We start from the raw sequence: 27,474 nt of genomic DNA, 5'->3' as shown, positions 1-27,474 counted from the left end.
TAAGAACGAGATGTGCATTCTTTCCATATATCTGTGCCTCAAAAGAGACAACTTTTTGGAAAAGGTTGGAGACCAACACAGTGGTACTATAGTAATTAGTGTGCAAATGTAAGAGTGGAGATCAGGTAGATGCATGTCACAAAATGGATAGATTGAATAACCAGATGTCCCTTATATGCAATGATCTATATAGAACTATAATACTCCAGAGTGGACTCCATTATGTAAATGTGTTTTGTATTTATATAGCGCCTTCTACCCAGAGGTCTCGTAGCGCTGTATTCATACCGCTGTGGAACCCTCCCTGGCTTTCCTGTGAGATGTCCACTCCTGGGCACCCCCAAGGTGAAGCCAGGCATCCAAGCGCTGCTGGGGCTGTTGTGGAGATTAAGCAAGCTATTGCCCAGAGTCACAGAGTGGGACCCATGATTAGAATAGGCACCGAGGCGAGAATTATCAGGTCCGGGGAGATTGAGTCCAAGAGCCACGAATTGAACCCTGGACCCGGGCCAGACCTCTGCATCAGGGTCTGCCGCTCTAACCATTGAGCCACGCTTCTCCACATTATAAGAAGCATTAAAAGAAGCCAGCTTCCAGTGCTGGTTTCCTTTCGAAAGGAGGCTCTTGAGGCTTCTGACATTGCTTTGAAAATACTGTAAGATGTTGCTTTAAGTTTTACTTCTGTAGAGAGGTGAAGGTAGTGCTGTGGAGTTGACAATGTGTGTGTGGTTTTTTGTAATCGCTCTTCAATAATGCGAAATAAGATTAAGTCTTCCTCTATGTCTGAATCTGATATTGAACGCAATGGAAGAAATGAAATGTTGTGCAACTGTACCTGAGATAAAATATCTCAGTGGATGATGAGTTTTGCTTTTCCTAATGGAGAAAGGAAATCACACTTTTTACCCTGAGGTTTTACAGCAAGAGCCAGCAGAGCTGTGAAAAAGATTATCTTCAAAGACTTTGAAGTCCTGTTCCTCCTATCGCTCCTGGAGTTGTGACAAAGAAAGTTCATTCTTGAGGGAACAGACAGCCAGCCTTCTCCTTGCTTCGGAGGCAGGGAAGTAATTGCATAGCTCTGCACAGGAGACCTGTCTTCACCATTGTATCGGGCCGAATAGAGCACTTGCTGCTTGCCTATCAAAGTGCACTTCCTTTCATGTCCTTAAAGTACCTACTTCCGCCTCAATGGAAGTTTTGGGTAAGTTCTCGGGGGCACACTTGAACCTCTCGCCCAACCATCTAACTAGGCCATAGGTTTATTTTCATGGAAAAAACAACGACAAAAATATTGGTGGCCAAATTGACAAAGCTTTGTACATTTGTAAATATGAGGCTCAGCGCTTCAATAGGTAGCGCTTCATGTGGTATCGCCTGACATGGGGGAGCCTGTCTTGCCCATTGTCTACTTTCCGCCCCTCCTCACTCACCTTGGTTCCCTCCTCTTGCTCGCCCAGGGGCTCGTGCTTCTTCTGGAATGTTGAGCACGCAGGATTCTATGTGAAGCGCCTGGCTCCGGCCAAGGGTTAAGGTGCTGGAAACAAGGGTTCGAGCCTCGGGGCCACGTCCAAATCCTGTGATTCTGGGCAAATCACTTATTGGGAGGGAGGAAAGCGGGGCAAGCAGCACCGACACCCATTTGTGTGTGTAAAAGGCCGCTTTATTGAAACAGGTGCACATCACACTTTATTAAAACTGGCAATTTGCCTTACAAAACTAAAACCTCTCTAAACATCGAAATACCTGACCCCCTTTACATTTCCTCTCTCCACCCCTACGATCCCCACATGATAAAAAAAAACACCCTGCAACATAAAATATATAACTTCCAATACATTACATAATACACAATCTTATCTAATACATTATAACTCCAACCTTCCCAAGACCTACAAACCTATTTGCCTTCCTTCAACTGTAACTAACTACCCTCTAATGTAAACTTCCACATTGCTTAACCTTTTCCCGCTCCTGTTCACCAACTCCCCAAACTTAACAATAAGCTACCGAACTTAACGATAAGCTACCAAACTACAGCCAAACTTGGCCAACTTCAAAACCAACTCGGCCAGCACCTGTTCCAAGCGACAACAGTACATAACACCCCCCTATGCACCTGTTCCAACCAAAGCCCCCGGACCAAAACCCTCCTGCAAAAACGCCTCCCCCAAAAACCATGAGCCCAGGGAGGGTGGGCAGGCCTGAAAAAACACCTAACTACAGCGCTCCCAGCCACCAGGTCACCAGTACCTAAAATGGTGGCTGGGAAACGCTGACCCCCATAAATACCCCTTAGGCTACCTGTATGAAATTGGGCTGCCTTTGGGCTATTCCCTAGGCAGCCCAAAGCAGAGAAATGGCCGCTCTCTGCTCTCCCCCTCCCCTCCCAAATCTGACCGGGGGCAGACCTCGCGGGCTCAGCTGCCCCCCAAACTCCCCTTCACTCCGTGCCTGAATGTGTAATGTAAATACTGTGCTCATGTAAAGCGCTCCAATACCTTCGGGTCGAGTTTGTGCTATATAAATATGCAAAAAAATAATAATAATTACTACCCAGTTTTTGTGCAATTACGCATATGTAAATGACATACTTGGCGTGCGGAGTTCACATTCTAAGTCTCAAATGCCGCGGGAGGTCAATGAGCACCCACAACCTCACAAGTTTCTAGGCGTTCGCAAACTTTGCCACAACCCATTCCCATCACGAAACAGGCAGAAAAGATAAAAAAAAAACACCCTTGCGCCCTGACAAGCAAGGCGTGTTGTAGTAGTTGTTTTTCCTCAAAGGAAAATATTTGCCCTCTGCAGAAAAAAAATATTAAAGTGCATTTGCACTGATAAAAAGATACTGTGCATATGGACAAAAATATATTGTGCATTTGGAGTTTTGCAACAAGTTTTCTTGCACATGTTTAATTAGCACGTGAGAAGTACACACAGGGAAACTTTTGAAAGTTAGTTATAGTTTCCAGAAGTATTCTTGGAAAGATCTGTAAATTCCTGATATTTGAACATTTTCTGTGAGGGTTTAAACCTTCATGTGCAGATTCAGAAAGGATTTCGAGAGCCTGGCCCTGGCTGACTCATCAGGTGCCTGTTTTAGCAGAAGACCCCCAGGCTGTTGAAAATAGCAAAGGGTGGTACATGCAGTTTGCTTTGCTCATAAGCATAAATCGAAGTGCAGTAGCAGCAAATTTTTTAATTCACTTCTTCGTCCCTAGCCCACCTGATTCTGTGGTATTTTATTGACACCAAAATAATGTATTCTGCTGCAGAAACGTAGTTGATCCAATACTTTTGCTGTCTAAGCAAAGCCCAACAGAAAAGAATTGATTTGCACAGACAGCATAAACGGACGCTAATTTTAAAACATGATTTTTAATAAGAACCTTGATGTTTTTTGAAGTGCTGTTCTGCTTCAAGCTATGCTTGTCTCCCTGAAGACAGAGGCTGAAATGTGTAATCGAGCTTTAAAAGCTTTAGAAAATGGAGGAACACTCTTCTAGAAAGGAAGAAATGTGGTTGCGGACCAACGCATCCACCCCATTGGCTGCATCTTGCCTTGCTCTACAGAGTGGATCGATCCCAGGAGTTTCTCCGGTGATTGTCGCCACGGTCCCTCTACCAATGATCCTGATACCCAACAGACTCAACACGGAATCATGGAACAGAGGTTTGATAGATCAAAAACCCAAGATCATCCATTTGCAAACCCCCATAATGGGCTGTGGGTCATAGTATCCAAATGCTTTGAAGTAGGCAAACACAACATAATCCACGGTGTGAGGCCTGGGTCCAGGGGCTTAACCCAGGCCCCTGCAGCCCCTACTGTGCAGGAGGGTCCCCGAGCAGGAAAGGGCCCCGCACAGTACTCGGGCCTGGGCGCTCCGCATTAAATCCGGAGCAAGGGGCCCTCTGTTTATATTGCTGGTGGGGGTCCTTAAACTTTTGTTACGCCACTGCCAGGGTCACCAGAGAGGGCAATCACAGAGGCCTTGGAATTTGGAGAAAGCGGAGGGTTCCTTGCGGTAGGCACTCAGTCCGCCGCAGAAAATGTGGACTACTTCTTGACTCTCTGGGCGCATGTGGTCTAGTGGTACGAAATTTAGCTCAGTGGAGGCTGTGTGTAGATACAGGGCAATACTGTAATCCAAGCAACAATACAGTGCGAATGTTCATCCCAAAGCTGTGTGTTCACATTTTTATGGTAATCCATTTATAAACATATATCTATAGTATGAACAGTTTCAATTTCACTGAAAATGTAACCACAATAAATAATACCAAACCCAATGCTCAAGATTCAGTAGATGTAGGTGAGCCATGTGATCTGAGTTAGTCAAACACAACACAGTTCTAAAATTAGGGGCCAGCACCCACTGATGATCGCAGTAAGTTCTAATGTACGCAGAACTATAGCGACCACTAATCGTGGAACATACGTAGTCGAATGCTGATACAGTATCTGGTAGTCGCAAATAGCGACTGCTCACGAACATCGATGGATCACAAGCAATGCTAAAATGAAGGATCGTAAAACCGCGAAATACTGATTAGCGTACATCGCTTTGTTATTTATGATTTTCCAAATCTACATGTTCATAAACCTCAGAAAAATACAACAGAACAGCAAACACAATAGCAATAACATTGTCACAGCCACCTGCAAGGCAAACACGTGGAATCCTGGAGTACATGTATTAGTGCGACGGAATGGAATCCAGTTATCTGGCTAGCGAACCAGATGCTGAACTGCTGTACTAGGCAACTGTATGGATAAAAATAATAGGTATAAAGAGGAATAAGCTTGCCCATGATCTAGTTTGGAGAGGGTCTGCGGATATTTGCGGACTTCTACGCCCAATGAGGCAGAATTCTCAGCAGCCACCATTTGTCATATGATAAAGTGTACAGCCAGCTCAGGCCACTCTATGCTCTATGTAGGTGCCGGAGTCTTTGGTGGTGGCTGGTGACTTCCATGTTGGGCAAAGGTAGCAACGGCAGGGGTGACAGGCAAGCGTAGCATCAATAGATCATTTGCTTAGTTCCAGCTAGGCGCAAGTGAACAGCATTCAGGGTCCTGGTACAGCTTCAGCAACAGGGAGTCCTCAAAGGTCCAAGTCGAGGTTGATTTGCTGCTGTAGAGTGAGTCATCATACACATGATATGCATTAAGTCAATCATCTTCCCCTATGCTGTCTTAGTTTAAAAGAGATCTAAATGACTGTACCACTTGTGTAGCACCTGCAAACAATTACTTTGCCCTCAACAAGCTAGACTTAACTGCAATCCTGAAAATAACAAGCCAGGTAACTGACCACGTCTTTGAACCAGCACCATTCTTGCAATGTGGAGGGGTTCATATGTGGTCTTAATTTGTGAAGTGATGCTATGCTGCATGCCCACACCTCAGGAATGTTATTGGTTTGTGCCACCCTTGGTGGGGCTTTTGGTGGATGATACCTAACACTTCCCTGAGTAATAGACTGTATGTCTGATATAGTCTAGGAGGATAACAATACTGAAGGAGTCTACTGGGAAGTGCTGGAAGCCTCAGGGAGGCTGGGGATGTTTGACCTGAGTTCCACAGTCTATATCATGCATTGGAATGATGAGGGTGGCAAGATTGCCAGTGTTATTACCAACTGATCTCATGAAGTTCTTGTTCCTTGGACGGCCTGTAACATGTTATTACATTGAAGTAGTTGCATTGCTCAGAACATTGTTTACATGATTTTTCCCTGTTACTCAACATGTTATGTGTGCATACCACAGTGCTATTCCATTCAATGTTGAATGGTTTATTTTACCTGTTTACAGTAAACTCGAATAAAGTGACAAAATGTATGGGATGCAATTTGGTTGGATTATAACAAAGATACCTGGCAGTACCATTTAAGATTTTTCCAAGGAAGTACTGAACATTAGAAAACCAATGGATGTTTATACAGCGAAAATGTAATTCTCATTTCTGACTTTTATTTTATACAAAACCATGTTTTTAGAAAGGGGAGACTGTTTGACTTAAAGGTATTTTATTTCTGAGAAAGAAACATACAGTATGACAGGTATGGCATTTTATCTAGAAACAGCTTCCAGGCTGCTTTCTGCAAGGCAGCCATATGTTCCCTGCCCGTAGGGGAAGAGAATAGAAATAGAAGTGTCACAAGGAGTACCTGGCAATCGAGGCTTAATTTCTGTTCGTCTTCGAGAGGGAATTTGAGACTTAAAACAGCTGTGGTTGTTCTACCTGGCATTGACAACTGTATCTTCTGAGTCCTTTTTGCCAAAAAAGTTAGTCAGGCTTGAGAGAGCCTAGAACTCTGAGGCCTATCGTCTGGCTAGAAACAAGTAGAACTCATTGCCCCGGGAAGGTGGTCGCTTGTCTGGTTTACCAGCTGATTCAATCGGCGGATAGAGGTACTGTTTGTCATTGACATAGCTATGCATTGCCTTGCTCCTGAATCCTTTAGTCTGGTGTCCCAAACCAGCCAACCATAATGACAGCTGCCCATCTACCAAGCCATTCTACTCTCGAGACTTTTCTTATGGAATGCTTTCTTGTATTTCAACGCAGACTTAAGAGCGTACGTCAGAGATTTGAAAACTCAGCTCTTCCACCATGCAGATGGAATAGTCCCTACTTAAGTGACCTGCAGTACTGTTTGCTTAACTCATTGTTTGTAACCACCCCCTACTCCCGGCTTGTCCATTGAAGCTCGACAGGTTGCAGAAGTGCTGTACAAATGCAGCATACAATAAATAACTAAGTAGAACACTTATGTGCATGGGGGGTTGTCTAGTAGGCACTGCATGTAGATGTAACAAGAATGGTATTTTTTAGTGCTTGCAGGGCCAACGTGATGGTGTTTCGTCATATTGTGAAGGTAGAGCGTGTTGCATTTAATAGTCTCTCCACTCGAAGTGTTTGTATCCGTTGTACGAAGACGACAACAAGACCAGGACGTTTTTGTCGTACTCTTTGTACAACTGAAATAAACCTTCTGTCAATGTGTAGCACACTACAGTGTCCTGCATATGTGTAACAATTTTGCAACAGTGGGATCTAATATAGCTTTAGACCCTGATGTAGCGGACTCTACCAGCCATTAAAGGCCCATTCCAGTGTTAAAGGCCCAAGCCAAAGGCGAGGGCCTTTAACAAGGAAGTGGGCCTTTAATGGACTGTAGAGCCCGCTACGGAGGGCTCTACATCTATTAAAACATTCTGCCCCTACCTCGCGGGACCTGAGGGGGTTGAAATCCCCTCTGGCTCCGTGAGGCCTTTGTTCAAAGCATCAGCTGTGAACAAACATTGGAATGAAGAGGCTCCAGGCGTCTACCAGCCATTAGAAGCCCTCACTCCATTATCTTCAGTGGAGCGCTCAACATTCCAATGTTCTAATATCCTGTGCAGGAAGATTGATCCACATCTGGACTTGAAAGAAACCTAGACTTGGAAAAAGATCAAACATAGCATTGAATGTGTATTCAGACTGCTTGCAGCTGTCACATATTGTGTGTCCTGGAAATTCCTTTTTCAAAATGTCCTGTAGCAGAAGGGAAATGAATTTGCCACGAATAGACCGCAGTAACAGTTAGTGTGTGACAACACTCGCCTGGTGGTAGGCGTAACGGCCTTCTGGTGAAAGCAATTTCTGGAGGCTAAGAAGCATCTTGCTGTGAGTGCATGCAACAAGAGCTTTACATGGTGAAGCATAGTGGCTTCTTCTCACTTCGCAGCGAGGATGCTGGACCTTACAGTGCAGTTAGGAAACAGACATTGTGTATTTAACTCATTATCTTCAAGGAAAAACTGTAAAAAATAAAAAAAAATACAAACTTTTTTCATTGAGTGAGAGACATTAGAAGAGTGCCTCACTGGTGCAATTCAATGTGAAGAAGAAGACTGCCCTGACTGCTAATTCAAGTTGGAGGGGGGTTTGGTGTGATTCTGTCTTAGGGGTGACTAGGAAACACACAGTGGCATGGATTGCTTCGAAAGCATTGGAGGTGGCGGGTGTGAATTACTCGGTGTTAGAAAGGGAATCTCTGGGGTGTTGCTGTGAGAGCAAACACTTTTATTTGTAGATGTACAGGTAGGCCTGACCACACGCCATTTGTCTTCACTGTATTGTAAGGGAACCGAGAAGGCTACACAGCGATGGGTGAAAGGATTAAGGACTTTACATGTTGGATCAACAAACAAAGCTACACATTGTCTGCTTTGCTCAATGGTAATGGGTGCAATGGTGGAAGGAGAGGAATCTAGTAATATGGTTGAGAAAGAAAAATAGGTAAGGAGGAGGGTTGTGCTAAAATACAGTATTAAGTGGGCTGATGAAGAAAGTTGTTGAGGGATGACCTAGTGAAGGTGGATTGTTAGAGCTTTCTATGAGTTTAGCATCATGGATGGTAGATAGTAACGGTGACACATTCAAAGACTGCGGAGGGGCTGAGGGAAAACAATTTTCAGATGGATTTTATGAGGCTTTACCAAAGCCAAACTGATAAAAAATGCACTGGAGTTAAGGATGGATGCAAGGTTGGTGAAGTGCTGTGGACAGGTTCTAGTACACTAAAGGAATAGAACATTCCTAGGGGTCCCGGACCGGTCCTAGAGAATCTGGTTCCCGTTACTTGTGGGCCTGAGCATCTGTTCTTCCAATCAGGTGCCACTTTGCTATGATCTTCTGTTGCAGTTGTAGGGTAGGGTCTTGCTCCTGTTCCTATTCAATCTGCACCTCAGTGCATGGGGATTGAGTAGTTTCAATTAACTACATTTGATCTTCTTCCCAAAATAGTGGATGCCATCCTTGCTCACGGCTTCTTTCTACAAGGTCTGTTTAGGCTGGATGCTGGAACAAGTTTGTGGCTTGGAGTGACACCTGAATATGACCCGCTGCAGGCCAAATTATTGGATGTCTTATTTGTTTTATCTTTGGCTCTAAAGGATTTGCAGTGGGCACAGTTAAAGGTTATCTGTGGGTCTTTTCCAACTTTGCATTTACCACACCAACCATCTTGTCGAATCAATTTTCCCAAAGGCTCAACCCACATGTTGGTTCCTAAATCTTTTGTGATGCCGTAGTGGAACCTTAATTTAGTTTCCCGTTTTCTTGTGTGCACCCCGTTCAATCCTCTGCACGACTGTCGTCTACATCTCAAGATTTTGAAGACCGCCTGCTCATCTTGATAACCTCATCTCATCATGTGAGTGAGCTTCAAATCCTTTCAGTGTAGCTGCTCTAAACCACCTCCTTACAGGACAAACTGGTGCAGAAGACTAGAGCTGCATTTCTACCGAAGACTGTGCCTACCTTTCATGTCTGACAGTCCATCACCCTTCCGACGTTCTTTGCTTCACCACAGCCCTTGAAATAGGAAGAGGAACTGCATTGTTTGGGCACCAAAAAAATGCTAAGGTTTTATGTTGTTCCAGCGAAAGACTATCTGGTGTATGACCAGCTCTTTGTGGGGGTCTCTAGGGCGAAGAAGGCAAGGCAGTGTAGAAGAGACTTTGTTCAGGTGAACAAGAAGTAGCCTCTAGTAGGATTGAGGGCTCATTCCACCATGGCTGTTACCCCTGTGCTGGCATTCGGAGCGTCTGTCCAGGAAACTTACCTGGTTGTGAAATAGAGATCTGTGCACACATTCACAAAGCATTATTGCCTTGATAACCTGGTTTGATGGGAAGAGTATTTTCGCAGTTTGGTCCTGCAAGACTTTTTGGTTTGAGGCATTCAACAGACCCACCACCGGGCAGGTAGGGCTTTAGTATCTATTCTACAGGTGATGATTCTGCTGTTAGAATTATCAGTCAGAAGAACAAGCTACTTGCCTTCAGTAAAGCTCTTACTGGTGGATACTCAACCTAGCTGCAGATTCCTCACCACTCTCTCACGTCCCCATTCTCTGGAATGGCCTGTTTTCCAGCTAAAAAGGGTGGATGGAAGCTCATCACTAAACCACTATAAATGAATTACTATATTAGGCTATATCTTCAGTGTCTGGGCTTCTACATGATGGTTCTAGTGTTTCTTCCACCTTTCAGTTCACAGGTTCACAGTGTTTCTAAATGTTGGCTATTGCTCCCTGTTTCCTCACTTTTTCCCTTTCTGTGTGGTGTGCAGTTGTTTCACTGATTTCGTCCTGCTCTCCAATCAAATTAATAACTTGTATATTCATTTTTGGATGTTATTCATTGTGCTTTCCCATACAAAAATAGTGCCAAATATGGTGTTTGTCATCGATTGAGACCAGAAATGTATTGATTTCAGTCGCACGTGTCAGCATTTTGAAGTAAGAACAATTTTTTGTTGCGTTTGCATTTTAAAAAACGTCAGATCTTTCTGGACAAATTGCCTCCTCAGACTTTTTATTGAATGACAGAAGCTAAATAACCAAACTATGGGATGATAAACGATATAAATCTATTTTATGTTGCTTGTGTTCTGTAAACTGTAATACTTTCCTGGAAATTTACCACATTCCTAAGTACACTTAAGGTTACTAATAATTTATCTTAGCAAATGCACAATTCTGGCTCATAGTTCCAGATATTCAGTTGAAGGTACTTTTAGTTCTAGATAGTTCTTGAAGATGAGATTAAGCAGCTGAATGGGCTATCCTGGTTCTTGGAAAGAACACGTGCCAAATCCTTCAACCTATAACAAGGCCACAAAGTCTCACTTTTTAAACAGTATGGCACAGGGTGTAAATTTCTTTTAGGACAGACAAAACCCCTAACTTATTTCTTCTTGTATTTAGATACCAAAGCTATATTGTGATTGTACAGCAAGAAACTAGTGTTGAGACTATGAGCTAAAGTCATAGGACAGAAACTAGAGTAAATCAATCAATTGATTTGTATAGCGCAGCTAATCACCCGTGAGGATATTTAGGCGCTTGCATGGACGAGGAACTCAGTCGAATAGCCGAGTCTTCAGTGCTTTTCTGAATTCCTGTATAAGGGAGGTGTGGAGCTGCAGGGAGAGGCCATTCCATGTTTTTGCAGCGAGGCAGGAGAAAAAGTGCCCCCTGCTTGTGCTTCTGTTGATGTGGGGAATGTGAGAGAGAGGGAGGAAGAGCGTTGTTTTCTGGCTGGGTAGTGGCAATTCAGGTGATGTTTGATGTAGGCCGGCCCAAGGTTATGTAGGGCCTTATATGCATGGGTCAGCAGCTTGTGGCATTTCTTCTGTACTAGGAGCCAGTGAAGTTACTTGAGGTGTGGGGTGATGTGAGTCCATTGGAGGAGGATGGGGAAGAGTGGGACTGTGGCGTTCTGAATGGTCTGTAGTCTGTGAAGGTGTGCAGGCATCCCAGATCCATCTCCTACCTGGCGGCCAAGCCCTGGAACGAACTCCCCCTCTGTATCCGACAGAGCCCGACACTACACCAATTCAGAAGGACCTCAAGGCCTGTCTCTTCGAATGAGCTGCTCGCACCCCCGCACATCAAAACCCCTGATTGATTGATTGAGGGTGTTGCTGTAGTACAGTCTGCTTGTGAAGAGATATTGTGTGACGGTGCATCTATTGTTCAATGGAAGCCATTTGAGGATCTTTCATAGCATGTGCAGAGTGAAGAAGAAGACAGAGGATAGTGCATTGATCTGGGAGTTCATGTCCAGCTTACTGTCAAGAATAATGTTGAGGTTTTTGGCGTGGTTTGACGGGGAGGGTGCTGGCCCTAGGTCCGCGGGCCACCAGGGAGTGGTGATGTTGGCGAAGATCAGTACTTCTGTTTTGTCAATGGTGAGCTTCAGGCAGTTGTCTCTCATCTAGTTGGCGATGCTTGTCATGCACCAGTGTAAGCTGGTCCTGGTGGTTGTGGGGTCCTTGGACAGGGAGAGGATGAGTTGAGAATCACCTGCATGAGAAATGATGTTGAGTCCGAGGGGTCTGACGATGTTGGCCAAGGGAGTCATGTTAGTGTTGAAGAGAGTGGGGCTGAGGGATGAGCCCTAAGGGACACCGAAGATGATTTCCTTGAGTCCTGAGGTGAAGGGAGCAAGGCAGACTTTGTGTTCTACCGGTGAGGAATGATGCGATCCATCTGATACTATCCCCTTAAATGCCAGTGTTGTGTAGCCTAGCGATCAGCATATGGTGGTATGCGGTGTTAAATGCCGCCGAGAGGTTGAGGAGGATCAGGGCCGCTGTCTCTCCTCGGTTGTGGAAGGATCATATGTTGTCAGTGGCTGCAATCAGGGTAGTCTTAGCCTAGCGATCAGCATATGGTGGTATGCGGTGTTAAATGCCGCCGAGAGGTTGAGGAGGATCAGGGCCGCTGTCTCTCCTCTGTTGTGGAAGGCTCATATGTTGTCAGTGGCTGCGATCAGGGTAGTTTTGGTGATGTGACTGCAGTGGAATCCTTACAGGGAGGTGCCAAGAAAATAGTTCTGCTTGAAATGTTTGGCGAGTTGTTTGTTGATGGTTTTCTCCAGGACCTTGGCCGGGAAAGGGAATAAAGACATTTGGCCGGTAGTTCTTGAGTTTGCTGTTGTCCGGTCATAGCTTCTTGGGTAGGGGTTTGACCTTCGCTTGTATCCAGTCTTCAGGGAATGTGGCCATGGTTATCAAGGTGTTGATCAGGGAGGTGAGTTTTTCGTTGACTCTGTTGCAACCAAGGTTGAAGATGTGGTCTGGGCAGGGGTTCATGGCGGGGGGCCTGAGTTGACAGAATTCATGATAGCAGTGGTTTCCTGGGTGGTGAGCAGGTTCCATGTGGTCAGTTGTTGATCTGTGCTGGTGGTGGTGTGGGTGTGTAGGTTGAGGAAGTCTGTATCTTGGGTTGGAGTTCTAAGTTTTTGTAGATGGTGGTGATCTTGTCATGGAAGACATTGGCGAGGTTGTCACAGAGCTCCTGGGAGGGGTTGATGCTGTTCTCTGTGGCTGCAGGGTTGGAAACTCCCTGACAATGTTGTAGAGTTTTTTGCTTTGGTTTGAGCTGGAATCAATACAAGCAGCTAGGGCGTCTCTCTTCTTCAGCCTCAGTAGCCGGTAGTAGGTGTTTAGAGAGGTGTTGAAAGAGGTCCTGTCGGTGGTGTCTTTGATAGTGCACCATCTTCTTTCCTGCTGTTTGCAGATGTGTTTTTCTGTTCTAAGTCCTTCTGTGTACCAGCTGGCCTGATTTGTGGATCTTCTGTGGTTGCTGTCTTTGATGGGTGTGATTTTTCCATGCAGTTCGTGATCCAGGTGTTGAAGTTCCGGACACTCTGGCCGAGGGATGTGGCGGGGTCATCATGGAGCTATCGAGAGCATCGGTCCTATGGTTCTCTGATATTTTGCTCCAGCAGCTGTGGGGGGTGCGTGTCACTTGCTAACACAGCTGAAAAAGAGACGTCTCTGGTGAGCAGTGAAGCAGAGGAAATTGCAACAAGCGATGTAGCACCGTTAGGGGCAAAACCCCGCAGGTACCCCAAAGCGAGCGTATGTTTGGGTACAGATACAAGTAGAAAATACCAGTTCCTACACTATTTTCACAGAACAGAAAATAAATATGGATCCATGCTTATACAGTTCTAACGGCCAGATTCATCAAGCTTAATTGCGCTCGCAAAGGGCCAGATTCTGAGAATCTGGCCCTTTGAGAGTGCAATTTTTGCATTTGGGATTCATCATCCCAAATACAAAATTCGCTATTAAAGAATTTGCACATTTGCGAGGAATTGCATTTAAGGAATCTCTATTTGAGATGCCTTAAATGCAATTCATGAACCATTTTAAAATTGCGAAATCGCAATTTGGGCCGCTATTTACCGTGAGGTCAAACCTCGTGGTAAATAGCGAAAACTTAGAAAAATGCATTTAAATGCATTTTTCTAAGGTACATGTTACACACACACACATGTCCTTTGGACATGTGTGTGCGCAACACCAATGTAGATTACATTTCAGGGGTGCTACAGGGTGTCCTTTGGACACCCCTGGCACCATAGAAATCGCTTCATTATTTGCGATTAGCTAATTGCTAATCGCAAATAAAGAATGACTCCCCATTCATTCCTATGGGCCTTTAGCCCATAGGAATGAATGGGGAGTTATTCCTTATTTGCGATTAGCAATTAGCTAATCGCAAATAAGGAATCAGTGGGAATCGCAAATTCAATTGCGATTCCTATATGAATCCCGTTTTGCGAGTCCTTAATAGCGAATCCTTAAAATTCGCTATTAAGGACTCGCAATTCCTTACCTTGATGAATCTGGCCGTAAGTCAATAAATATGGATACTTTTGCACATAGAAATGTCAAGTAAAAAAAAAACGGAACCCTTACCTTCCACCCTCAGGTTAGGTCGATGTTTTAGTTTTTGTAGCGTCTCAGCCGGTGAAGAATGAGACGCTATAATTCCAAATATTGCAGTAATTGCATGTGTTATGCCAATAGCGATAGTAGTAATCAAACTGATGAAGCCAAACAATTGCAGACCCCTCAATCAATCAATCTGCAACCCCTCACTTGTAACAAACCATCCTAGATAGCTGCAATCTGTTGCAGATCTATTGACACATCTCTGGCCACCTGCTTGTACCCTGCCCTGCTGCATCTTTTAGGACGTCCACGTCTAATGCGAAGATATTTATAATTCTCTTTGCCTCTGAAGCATCTCTCAAGCCATTACTCTGTACAAAAACACTGTTTCCATGTGATAATTGAAATTGCTTTTTCGCTGCGCTTGGTTCGGATAAGTTCACATTGTGGGGCTGTCTGGAATAGATGTCTTGAATACATTACGACGCATACATTACGACGCACAAGAAGTTTTTTTTCTGAATTTGTGTTGAGTGCTAAACAATTGAGAATCGGGAGAACTAGTGTATTTCCTAATCCCTAAATTAAGACATTAGACAGGTGGCGCGTAGTGGCATAGTCCAAAAGATGCACTCAATGGATTCTTGTTAAGTACAACTAGGTCTATTGATTCTGGTGGCCCTTGGCCTCTGGCACAGTTGTTAAAAGTAGTGGATTGGAACCTAGTTAGGATGACCTAGTTTTAAGGTGCGTGTAGCTCAACCCTCATGTTCTGAGCGGGAAACTATGTAGGGGTTTTACTTCTGACGTAGATTGTGCATTAACATCACACAATCTCCTGGAAGGGCTGAGTACATTTGCAGGGCCACCGCGATCCTGGAGCGGGGCTGGAGAAATAGGCGTACCCTAATATATCAATTAAACACCATTGTGTTATTGGTTGAAAGGCAGCATGTTTCATTAAGTAAGAAACTGGTGTGGGAGCACACTGCTTCACCTCCCAGCAGAGTCGCCCCTAGGCATCATGGTAGATGTAGTTCAGTTCGCCAAGCGAGTACACTTGGAAAGTCTCTTGAGTGTTTCACCAGGTGGGTGCAGATTAGTGTTGGACATCTCTGGACACGTGTTTCTGGATTATTATCCGTCATCAGCAGAGATTATGCAACCAAACTGCATCTACCAAGATGCCTAGGGGCGACTCTGCTGGGAGGTGAAGCAGTGTGCTCCCACATCAGTTTAATGTTTCATTAAGTAGTTGAGCAAACTGCCTTTTGCATGTGATAGTGTAGACTCTTGCATTCTCAATGTGTTTGAGGCAAAAAGGGAAAATTGATTACTGTAAATTCTTTAAATCTATTAAATTCTATCACCTGTTTTCTGAATGGCAGGCAGCAGAAGATGACCATGCAAGAGAGAAACTGACCGGTGTGGATTTGCAAGGCTCGTCCCATAATGGTTACATTTTCACCAGACTCATGTCCTCTAGTGTGAACTGGTACACCGGTACTAGTTAACCTCTCCCTTCAGGAGATTCAAGGTCTGGTATGATGCAATTGGCTTTTCCATATTAGGAATCAGCCAGAAATCCTATTAGTCGAAGAAGGATGCAGTACCCTCCTAATGGTCAGTGGTCTTGTTGGAGGCTCTTGGGGCTGCGCCCAACTTCAGTAATCTTGACATTCTATTTGAGTCCAATCACTCTCATTGTTTATAGTCCATTTTAGCACTTCTTTAATTAAATTGCTTGAAAAAGCAGGTTCTGGTGGTAAAGTGCTCTACTGTTCAATGTCGTCTACTTCGAACTTTACTGTTATGCTAGTAGAGTGATAAAACGGTGGGCTAACCCTGATGCTAGCACCGAGCGGATGATTTCAACGTGATCCACTCAGAAGAATTGAGACACCACCAAATACATCTGAGCCAGGCAGCCATTTTAGGGCATTAGACGCAGAACTCCAAGGGACCAGAATACTTTAGCAAAACACTCTAGAATTCTAAATACCACAAACAACGAGGGGCTTGAGTACATAGTCGAGGAAGTGGCATTGTGAGACCCGTTTAGATCACAGGGCCGTTCCTCAGTTGAGGCACACATGGAGATGCCCAGGGTTAGATCCACATTATATCCTACCTGTGACCATGGAGTTCTAAACAGCAAGAACTCATGGTGTACCAAGTCCGTATCATCTAAGAGCACTCACTTGGAAAAAAACACTTTGGCAGAAGATGCCTTCCAGGTTAGGAGCCTAATATGTGGACCATTCTCATCTTAAATAGCTCTCTGGTCAATAGTCAAATTTAGTGTTTTTAAGGAGAACAGGGGACACTGGTGATTGTCCTGTGAAATTTGCACAGTGAGATGAACCAGACTGTATAATTCTTTCTACTAATGTGTTTGTTTAATGGTGTCTAATCTACTGCTGTGCAGTTTCTTTTCTGGCGCTGTCCTAGTTGTGACATTTGTTGGGTTGTTGGCTTGTTGTTGCCTAGGATGCATTACAGGACCTAAGTCTGGGTGCTCATCCCTTTTAACTGAAAAAGGTCCCAGGTCTCCGGGGAGCAGGGCCCGACTCGAAACCCACAGCCGCCCTGGCAAATGTTGTCAGCCCAGTCCCTTTACCGTACAGTGAGTATAGTAGTTAAGTATCATCATTACAGGAGGGTCTTGGATGAGGGGGGGCAAAAATTGCACATTCTACACCACTTTCATGATATATTCAATTGTATAAGCTTTTAAATGTGGGCCTTACTATGCACCAGAATTCAACAATCTTTGTTTTGCTCGTCAATGATTCCCTCACTTCCACCTCAGCTCTCCTTAGCCCTTCACTGACATGTATTCAATGTGTTGATAGCGCCTCTCATACAAGTGTAGTTGCCAGAACACTTTACATCACACACAAATACAGAGACAATGAACCATACGTGTGTATATCAGTGTATAGGAAATGTTTCAGAAGACAAAGGGGACTACAAAGTGTAGCACTCAGGTGATCCATACTGGTAGCCATTTTTTAGGAGTCCTTGGTGTGAAGAAGCACAAACCTCGGATTCAGAACGTAACACAGTGGTTAGGGTTGGCTTTACTAATAAGAATTTATTTTGACCCAAACAAACCTATTTTATCAACATTAGGAAAGTGAAAGACTCAGAAAAAACACATAACCTTCTAACTTGTACCATGTAGTTTACATGCAGCTCTTTGGTGACACTTCATAGTTCACTGATTATGTTTGTAACTTATGAACTGTACAGTAGCAAAAGGGTCTTTCTGACAAAAAGCAGTAACCCACTAAGCTATGCCCATAAAATACTGTTCTGTGATCTGCGTGGTCCTTTGCAGTAGGTATATTAACCCTCTGCCACCTTAGATGAGTCAAAACTGCCACTAGACAAAACTCTGATCTCTCTCCAGCAGGTACATTAATCACCCGAGTTATCTTGGCACTTTTATTGTTGCCTGAAAACTACTGAACATACAAGGAACTCTGCAGCGAGTGCTTTCAAAACCACACTGCTTCAAAAAAAAAGCCCCTAGTAACAAAAGCTGACCCCCACCCTTCCAGCCTCCTGGGGAAACGCCCGATGCTCGGTATGGCATTTGTTGGGAAGCCAACTCCACTTGATCATGCCCTTTCCTGTCATTATTTCATTTAGAAGTGTGCATTATCAGGAGTTCGACATTTGCACAGCACACATCTGCTGATGGATATAAGCAGAGTGTCCTCAAACATCAATGTAAAGTGTGCCCACTTCAAGCGGCCCGCTGACTGCAACGCAGGACGTAGACACTTTGCTGAAGAAAACCAGAGAATAGGTGGCGGGCACTTGAAATTGTAACTTTGATTGACTAAATCCCCCTCGACAACCGGTATTCTCGCTTCATCAGTGAAATTCGAAGCACTGCTTTGAAAGTTCTTTGTTGTTATTCAGCCAGTGTAATCTGACTATTTTCTTTTTAAATCTCTCCACCTGCCTTGACCCCTTTCTCTCCTCTTTCTGAGTGTCCACTTCTCTTTGTAAACAGTGACATCGCAGTAAACGAAATGGGAGGGGGTGGAAAAAAGCAGGGTAAAGTGCACTGTACAGCGAGAGGGGGGGAGTAGAGTGGGAAGGGAGGTATTGCTAGAGACATATGCAAGGTGGGGCGAGACATAAGATAAAGAAGAAAAGGTGAGATAGCCAGAAGGAAAGACAGATAAAAAGAGGTAAGCAGAGAAAGTGAATTAGAGAAGTAGCTAGACTTTTAGCGCAAGGTAGAGGAGCTAGAAATGGGGAAAGGGAAAGGTAGAGGGAAAGAGGGGTGGTGTATGCCAAAGACAGAGATAGATGTAAGGTAGAAAGTGATGTGAGTTAGAAAAAGGTAAATACTAAGAGCAGGATAGAAGTACAAGGTAGAGGGCAAGCAGTTCGGAAGCAAGAGCGGCAAAATATGTAGAGGTGTAAAAAGACAAGTCAGGTCAAGAGAGTAGTGAGGCAGAGAGAGAATGGGATACACAGAGAGGGAAGAAGGGTAAAAGATGAGGTGCAGAGAAAGAGGGATGAGGCTGCTGCAGAGGTAGAGATAAGTGGAGATGTAGACAGAGATAGAGAAGAGACAGAGATATGAGGTAGAGAGATGCATTGCAAACAGTAGAGAGAAAAGGGGGAGGTAGAGAGGGTGGGTTTAAACATTGAAGGATGCAAAGAAATGATAGAAAGAAGGTAATGACAGATTGGAAAAAAGACTTAGGAAAAGGTGGGGCAGAAAAAGATGAGAGAAAGGAGGTAATAATATATTGGAAAAAAGAGGCAGGGAAAGGTGGCAAGGAAGGAGTAGGGTAGCGAGAGGTGAGGGGGGAGCGGAGTAGAAAGAGAGAAGTGAGGGATGGAATAAACGGTGAGATACATTGAAAGGTTAGATGGTGACAGAGGGATGGGGTAGAGAACGATGAGTTAGTGAAATATGTGAGGAAGAGAGAAATTATAGAAGGAAAGGTAAGGTAACGAGAAATAAGGTATTCAGAGATAGAGCGGTGAGGTGAGCCGAGGTACACAGATGAGCTGGACTGAGAGGTGATGCAGACAGAGGAGAAGTACAGGGAGCGAGAGGAAACAGCAGAGAGAAGAGTGAGGGAGCGAGAGGGAGCGAGAGAGCCGTAGGTGATGCAGGAGGTGGGTAGTGAAGTAGAGGTAGCCACAGAGAGTGGTTCACAGATAGATTGAGAGACAGTTGAAGTAGTATAGACAAGATTGAGTGAGAGTTGTTATGGGGGTAGGTACATAGAGATGTAGCACGAACAGGGCCGGACTGGGAACCACAAGCGGCCCCGGCACAGTGCTCGGCCGGCCTCCCCTCACCACTGGGCGGGAAGGGGGTGGGGGGGGGGGGGGGGAGGTAGCTGGAGGTGCCGGAGGTGGAGGTAATAAGCTTACGACCTTGTTTTTTGTGTTAGCGCAAAATAACAGCGCCTTACTCTTATTTTCAACAGAACATTGTTTGATACTATAGAACTGCGAAACACAACACGTGAGACCTTTTACATGTTATTTTTTTTGCATGCACACACTCGAAGGGAGAGCACTGATTGTGGTTCTGATGCCGATATTGTGTTTATTTGTTACCATGTTTCATATGAGAGACTCATTGATTTTATTTCGTCTTGCTTCTAGACATTGTCCCGGATGAAGGGCTTACAGCCCGAAATGCATTGGACTGTGATTTATGTTATCATGACAGTATTTACAAAATTGGAAATGTAATACGAACGGATGTTGATGGATTTAAAAGAATTTTCCTGAAAATTTGAATATATGAAATGAATTTAAAACATTGCATGGATCTTTATTTTGAAACAATTTGAACTTTCTGTGAGTGGAGCGCCAAGGGATGCCTCCAGTGGATATTGGAGGCACTTGTTTTTGTTATTTCAACTGGTCGTCCTTGACAAGAGACGCCACCTGGGCTGCAAACCTCTTTAACATTTACTAACTAGCTACCTTTGTGTGTTGACCTTAACACTGAACTTTGCTGTGCGACAAATCAATTTACGTAGGTCTATATATGACTTACTGGGAATCGCAAAATGTATCAACGACACATTAGTACATTGGTGTTTGTGATTCTCAAATAGAATATCGCAAACATTTGCTATTTGAGAATCGCAACAAAAAAACTATGTACATCTGGCCCTCCACCCTTTCAACTGCTCATAATGGGGAGAGGCTGGAGCCTCCAATCAAGCTGTCGGCATTCAAAGTGTTTTTGACTCTCACCCCACTGCTAATTCTGTGCTTGTAACTTTAAAATTATTCTTTTTTTATTTTGGTTTTTGCTGTCTGTATTTGTTGTAATGTTATGCTCTAGTTAATTAAGTGGGGAGAATAAAATTGGGGGGAGTTGTCTCGCTTACAATTCTCGTGATATAAAAATGAGCCTATGTAAACGTTGCGGCGCTATAAAGGAATGAGGATTCACCCTACCCCCTTAGATGGGATCACAAGGCTCACTGTAATTATAAACGCACAATCCCTGAGCACACGCTAAATAATTTCACAAATTATGCGGACAGTTAGTACACAAGGATTATTCGTCTTTATCTTTATTTTCTTTCTTCTTTTTTACAGCCAACACGTATGTAGTCGTATATTGAGTCCCCTAGGACTTCTTCAGGCTAAAAGATACAATAAACACCACCATACTGGTTGCAGAGTGCAGACACCACACAGCAAAAACGCACTCATGTCTTGGTGCTGCATAATAAAGATTCTCATAGTGTTCATGCGTGGAAACCCTCAATGTTACCATATAAAGATATGATCGCTGTATTGTAAATTTCGTAAGACGCGGTACGATTCTGAAAGTCTAAAAATTTACCCCCTCGATTTGAAGTAGTGTCTGTACAACATGCGGGTTATGTAGTAGTAATATAATCACTAAAATCATAGCATTCTGAAAACATCTGACACCTCAACCACCGCTTACTCAGAACATTGCTGGCTCTCCAGGTCATGATGGAAGAGCACTCCTGACTTTTACAGGAAGAAGAGGGCTCACACAAGGACTCCAGAATCCTGCTCACACCCAGGGACTGAACCTGCTCTCCAAGGGTGAGGTGATTGGTCTCTTGTTTGGCTGTTTCAAGAATAGAAAAAAGCAGGACGGCTGACTCCAAGGGTGCCTAGCTGACCACAGAGCACCACAGGAGACCTTGTTGGAGCAATACATGGTGCCTACAAGCCTGCTCTGGAAAACGGGGAAAGTTGCGGAGGCTTGCCCAAGATGAACACTGTGGGATGACAAGAAAACCTGCTTTGTACTTCTCAGAGCTTTTTGCCACTTTCAAAAAAGGTTCAGCAGAACCTCATGGTAAAGGTATCTGGCCTCGTGGAGTCCTACCTGGCTACGACTTACAGAGCTTCACCGTTAGAGGATTTTGACTTAACAAAGTGACGAAGTCCAAAGGTAAAACAGTGGTCCGGGACCACCAAGTATCAAATCTTTCCACCATCAGGGCATGCGGTGCAGTTACAAAATCTGACTTTGTCCCGCACTCAGCTTTCAGTGCCCCAAAAAATAGCTCTAACAGGAGTTTGAGGACGACATACCTGTTTTCGAGGGACCCTCATCGTTCAATGCCTTAGATCTTACCCCACTGTAAAATTTTGACTTCTGTTTTAGATACTCAATTTGTAAGTAAAAACTTTGACAAGGATGACATTACCCACTTGATGTATTCTATCTCCACCCGTTCGGCATCGATCCAACAACTAGCTCTGTTACTGGTCAACAGCAAGCTATTATTTTGGACGGCACTCTACTTTTTTTAAAGGTGCTTTTTGTCTTAAAACCTTTTTAAAAACCATATATCTGGTTCCTCTTATCCTATTTTAATTTTCTTGCTGCCTTTTTACTCACAAATATATATATATATATATATATATTTTTATATCGTTTGGGAAATTTATTGTGTTGTGTTCCTTACTCTCAAATTGTTGGTACTACTTGAACGTAACGCACGCTTTTCTGCTGCTTGTGCATTAGCTACCATGGGTTGAGCAGAAATTCTCTCAGAACTTGGTTTTGACCTAACCAGACTGTGCTTAATAAGTTGGTAGGGGTGACCCACTCTTAAATTAATAACCAAGTTCTGACAAATGATTTATAACTAATACTCACAGATTTTATGATAGTTTTTTTTGGCATTTTCATCCGTGTTTCCAGGGTATTCTTGGTAGTTTTATTTTATATAAACATATTTATTTTTTCCCTAGGAGAAAAAGACATGACTGCTGATATTTTCCACTTTTCTTTTTATGAAAATATGCACTCTATATTACCTACTATTCTACTTTTCCTAAATTAGCACAGACTTAGTTGTCGTTGATTTGGAAACGTCTTCTCTGAGGGACATGAACAACTAGGCTTTCTGGTTTTCAGTGGGTGACCCAGAGCTTTTTTTAGGTCATTTGGGGCGCTTTAGTATTGAGTGCATAACAGTGTGAAATCTGTACACCCGACAATACACCTTAAACGTCAACTAACATTGCCTCTACACCGCCTGCATCTGGGAACAACATTAACAAAAGTTTATTTTTTTTGAAAAGGGTGATTGAGTACTCCTTTTTTAGCTTGGCTATCCCTGTACGAGGAAATAATTATAGATTGGAGGCAGGTATCACGCTGCTGACATTTCCTTTGTACCTTGCCTTGTGCACAGTAAGTGCATTATAAATAACAGATGTTGGTGCGAAGAAAGAATAATTTATAGAACGGTGTGTGCTACTCAGAGACTTTCTTAGGCTCTGTCAGTGGGTAGCTGCCACTCTGTAGAGCACCTTGTCAGCACAGCAGTAGAAATGTAAAAGAAAAAAAGGTGTGATATAAAGTGTTGCATATATATATATATTTATTTTTTGCGTAAGGTGGTAGTTGCTATTATTAATATCTTGCGGACTTGCTGTCCCTGTGGAGCAAATTCAGAGATCAGGATATCAGGATGAAAGGAGATTTTCTCAATTTGCTGTAGAATCATTCTTCTACAGACCTCCAATATGTTCACTGTTATGTCCATGGCACAGGGACATAGTATGCTGACATCTGTCGCTGAAATGCGACATTTGCGCTGTCATCTCTTTTTCAAAACTGGGGTTGATCATGAGCTAAATTGTAAAACAGGCGGTAAAAGATCTTTACATTTCTTTAATCTGTACTTATTTGTACGCCTGGCCAATTTATTTAAATTATGATTTTTTATATTCTTATATTGTTTGACAAATCTGACCTCAACAGCATTTCTGAAAGGAAATCATTAAGTTATAAAACATTAATGTTCTAGTTGCAACCATTTTCAAAAGCAACTAACCTGAAATCTTTGATGCAAAAATTTGAATTTTACTATATTTTTTTTAATTTGGACCACAAAGTAACCTGATTTCCTTTCGATATCTCAATGTACAAGAATCCAATATGAATATTTACTTACCAACTATGGTAAAATATGTTGCAATTCTTATGATACATTAGTCGTTAATGACGTCGCTGTTTATCCAAAAGCGGATTGAATAATTTTAAGAACTAACATTAACAATGCCAACGTTTTTAAACGGTGTATAGATTATATTAGCTTTAAAAATAGAACAAAAGCTTGGTAAGAGAAAAAATAACCAACAAACAGCAGAAATTGTTTGGAACGCGTTCCCTGCATGAAACTTGTAAAGGGTGGCGTGATGGGTCCTACTCTCAAGTTAAATCCTTTGCTGTTTGTTTGGGATATGTTCCTATGAGCTGTGTATCTTGAATGACAGCAAGCAGTGTATTTTGGAATAGGATGTGGCACATAATGAAAGGCTTTGTGAGTGACTATGTCAGAGATCTTTTCCCAGTAATAGGATTAATTCTCTGTGGGTGGTTTGAGTGTAAGACTGACACCTTTTTTCTACGGTATCGTTCAACAGTGTCTTACTGATGAAATATGTTACTGTAGACTTTGTTACTCATAGATTTTTCTTCTTCCTTTCATAGACTCAAATGATCCTGATGAATCATTGGCACCTGTGGTCGTCATACCACCACGGAACACTAGTGTGGTAGCTGGAACTAGTGAAGTCACGCTGGAATGCGTCGCCAATGCAAGGTAAAAAACTCTGGTGGCTTTTTCCCCACTCTCTTCCCTTTTTTCCTCCCAATAACCAACTATCTCTTCTGTGCTAGGATTTCCATACACATTGTTACTGCTTCCAAGCCAGGTAAAGAAATGGTTGTGTAAATTTGTGTAAGCATCCTTAATCCAATCCACCTTAATCCAATCCTCCGTAATTGAGGACCAACCTTGTGGTTCCCTAATAAACGATAATATATAAAGATGTAGTAACATGGTATATTTGATTTGGTAATGCCTCTACCATACTGTTCAAACAAAGACTAAGACTCTGTATAGCACGAACATTTGTTTTGTGTGTGAAGATATCCACATGTCATCTTTCCTACTCCAGTAAATAACTATAATTCATCAATTGTAAACACCAACTTCACTCTGAAGTGTACATACGGAGAAGGCAAAAATTGCAAAAAATGCATATTCAATGCCTTCCTTACATGAGTGCCTTGATCCAAAGCCCACCATTAGGGTATGAATGAACTTCAGAAGATAGAATTCTACAGGCGCTTTCAGAACATTACATAGTTATCTATATGTTTTAATGGTGAAGCCAAGACTACAAATTGGTTACAAATGATCTCCCGTTAAATCTCCTTTGGTGTTAACAACTTAAAAAGATTAGTAGGTCTTACAAGTCGGGGGGATGGTGCAGCCGGTGATATTGATCATTAGTTTTTTAAGACACTTCTGATGCACCATTCACTAACTGAATGATGTAGTCCCAGGGTTTGAGGCTTAACATCAGACTTGCACTATTTTCTTGGTCAGTAAATGAAATCCAGTTCTATGTTGTAATTCTTTATTGAGAGATTAAAGTTATATACATTCATAAAAGTATGGTCTGGATAACCGCCAATCAAGGCGGCACGGTTAGATGTGTCAAAATGGCTGCCCTGCCCCAGTGAGGCTTTGGGCATAGAATTTTAAAATGTTGGTTTTTTTTTGCTTAGAATTTTTCAATGTGTATAGTTTTGTTTTTCCTTTTACTATTGCTCAACACCACCAACAGGTGCCATGTGGCCTTAGTGAGAGGAAAAAATATTCTACTTTGTATACCAAAAGGTGTAATATAATGTGGCTTAAGTACTGGTTAATGTACAGAAAATGTTCCATTATTGCAAATCAAAATTAAAAGTAGATCCCCGTATCACAGTGGGCACGGTGGGTATAGAAAAATGGCTTAAGTGACACTGAGATTAGCCGAGGTATTCACATTCAGGTAGAAAAAAAAGCTGAGATGGCAACAGGCTGTCAAATTCTACCAAATGTTGCTTGGAAGTTCTTGTATACCTACATTTGACAAGTACTGTATCTCAGTTTATGTTGTACTGGCCAAATATTGCAGTGTTTTGTTAGGTTGTAAGGGGTTTAATACTCATTTACATTGGAACATGTATCACCAGTTAGGAGGTTGGCACTGACTGCTCCGTACAGGTGTGAGGCAAATCACCCACTATTTCTCTGTTTCGGCCTGCCACCCAAGCCCAGCTGTTCCTCTTCTGTAACAATTGCATGCTTTTGCTTTCTCGTTGAAACTCTCCTGCTGAGTGGCTCCCATGAAGACTCAGATTGCTCGCCTGTCAGTGTGACAAATTATTGATCACTAACTCCTACTGAATAAGCGTTATTAGTATAACACAGTCCCCACACTGAAGAGGGACCACATAGGAAGCCTTTGCTGAGTAAGGGTTATTTGCACAATTTGTCATTATCAGCCACCTGCATGCTGAGGTCTGTCCGACTTCTGCCCAAGACCACATGTATGAGATTAATACAAATGTTGCTTCATTTTAATTTGGATCTTGGGCTTGGCTTATGCAACCAAAACCAAAATTATATTCTAAAAGTAATGTGGCCTGAAACACTTAAATCTGTAATAAGACTTGAGCTACTAATTTAAGTTTTGTGATTGTTAAGACATGGGGTCTGGTGTGCATAATTCAGCTGGAGTAGTGTAACAAGATATGCACTTCAGATGAGTTGTTTTGACTCCTCTTTCCACCATCTATTAAAAAACCTAAGCACAGATTTTCTGAAAGACATCTGTTTCCAGAAGACTGGAAGAGTGGAGGAGAGAGGATGTGGATGCTTCTGGGATATCTGAAAGTGACTGGCCCACATCAAATTTTTATCTTTTTAGGAATGTTCTCTGAAGCCATAGGGTGTCTGCTGCCCATCACTGGGGTCCCCTGGGTGTTATTGAAAAAGGTGTAGGAATCCCTTTTATTTTGTAGTCTCAACTGGTTTGTTGTGTGTAGAGTTAGGAGGTGTGAAGAGCATCATAGATCCTAAGTTGTCCTGTACCATCTTGAGTTGAGTTTTGCTGCCATGATGTGTGGTAACTAAATTACATTGATGTAAAAGCGTGAGATGGAATCTGTGGAAACATTTTGCAGATTGGTTTAGTGTCACCCTCCAATTATATTATTGTCCATCCTTCAAATACCTTTGCAAGGCCCAGTGGTGCTTTAAAGGTTGCCTAATTCACAGAAACACAGTTTCTTTTTTAAAATGTATTTTTTATGAGACATGTTATGTATTTTATATTTAACATGTACTTTTGTGGTTTTAATATCTGAAACTGAATAAAGATTATTTGAATTCCGCTTGGATACTTTCTATTGTAAGCCAGAGGAGCAATGAAAGGCTGGTTCTTACTTCAGACTTGTCTGTGGAGAGATGCCTTGTTCCAGAGCTGCCACTTTCTGGATCTAGTTCACAGGTTTATTTGTATTTGCTTCTGCTTGAAAGCAGGTATGATGGAGTAGGCCTATTCAAGGACACATGTGACCTGAGAAAGTGCAAAAGTTCTTAACTTAAAGGATTTCTGATCACAGAAAACATCCACTTCAAAGCATGGATAAGTTGTGACTTGCACACTTTCGGATGGCACGCTGTCAAACAACACAGTTGAAGTAATGGTTCCTAACTTAAACCATGTTGCAATCCTTGAACACTTCTGTGGTATCCTAGTTTGGATACCATGTGCCTTTCTCAATAACCTGTCTTGCAACAACCACCAATAAATGGTTGTCCTGTGAGTTTTCATATATAAATGGAAAGTACTTTAATTTACAAATA

General features: G+C 42.9%; 1 protein-coding gene across 1 annotated transcript in view; it reads left to right on the top strand.

Moving 5' to 3' along the window:
- SDK1 (sidekick cell adhesion molecule 1) overlaps window positions 1-27,474 on the top strand; it is a 1,937,536-nt gene that overhangs the window by 1,179,057 nt on the left and 731,005 nt on the right. Inside the window, exon 6 of the mRNA XM_086940699.1 lies at window positions 24,258-24,369. Within this exon, the coding sequence (XP_086796825.1) occupies window positions 24,258-24,369 (112 nt within the window). The remainder of the gene's footprint in view (window positions 1-24,257; window positions 24,370-27,474) is intronic.

The sequence above is a fragment of the Lissotriton vulgaris genome, chromosome 10 (assembly GCF_964263255.1).
Source record: "Lissotriton vulgaris chromosome 10, aLisVul1.2, whole genome shotgun sequence".
Classification (NCBI taxonomy): Eukaryota; Metazoa; Chordata; class Amphibia; order Caudata; family Salamandridae; genus Lissotriton; species Lissotriton vulgaris.
The sequence above is the reverse complement of the archived record's forward strand: the minus strand, read 5'-3'. Positions and strand labels throughout refer to the sequence as shown.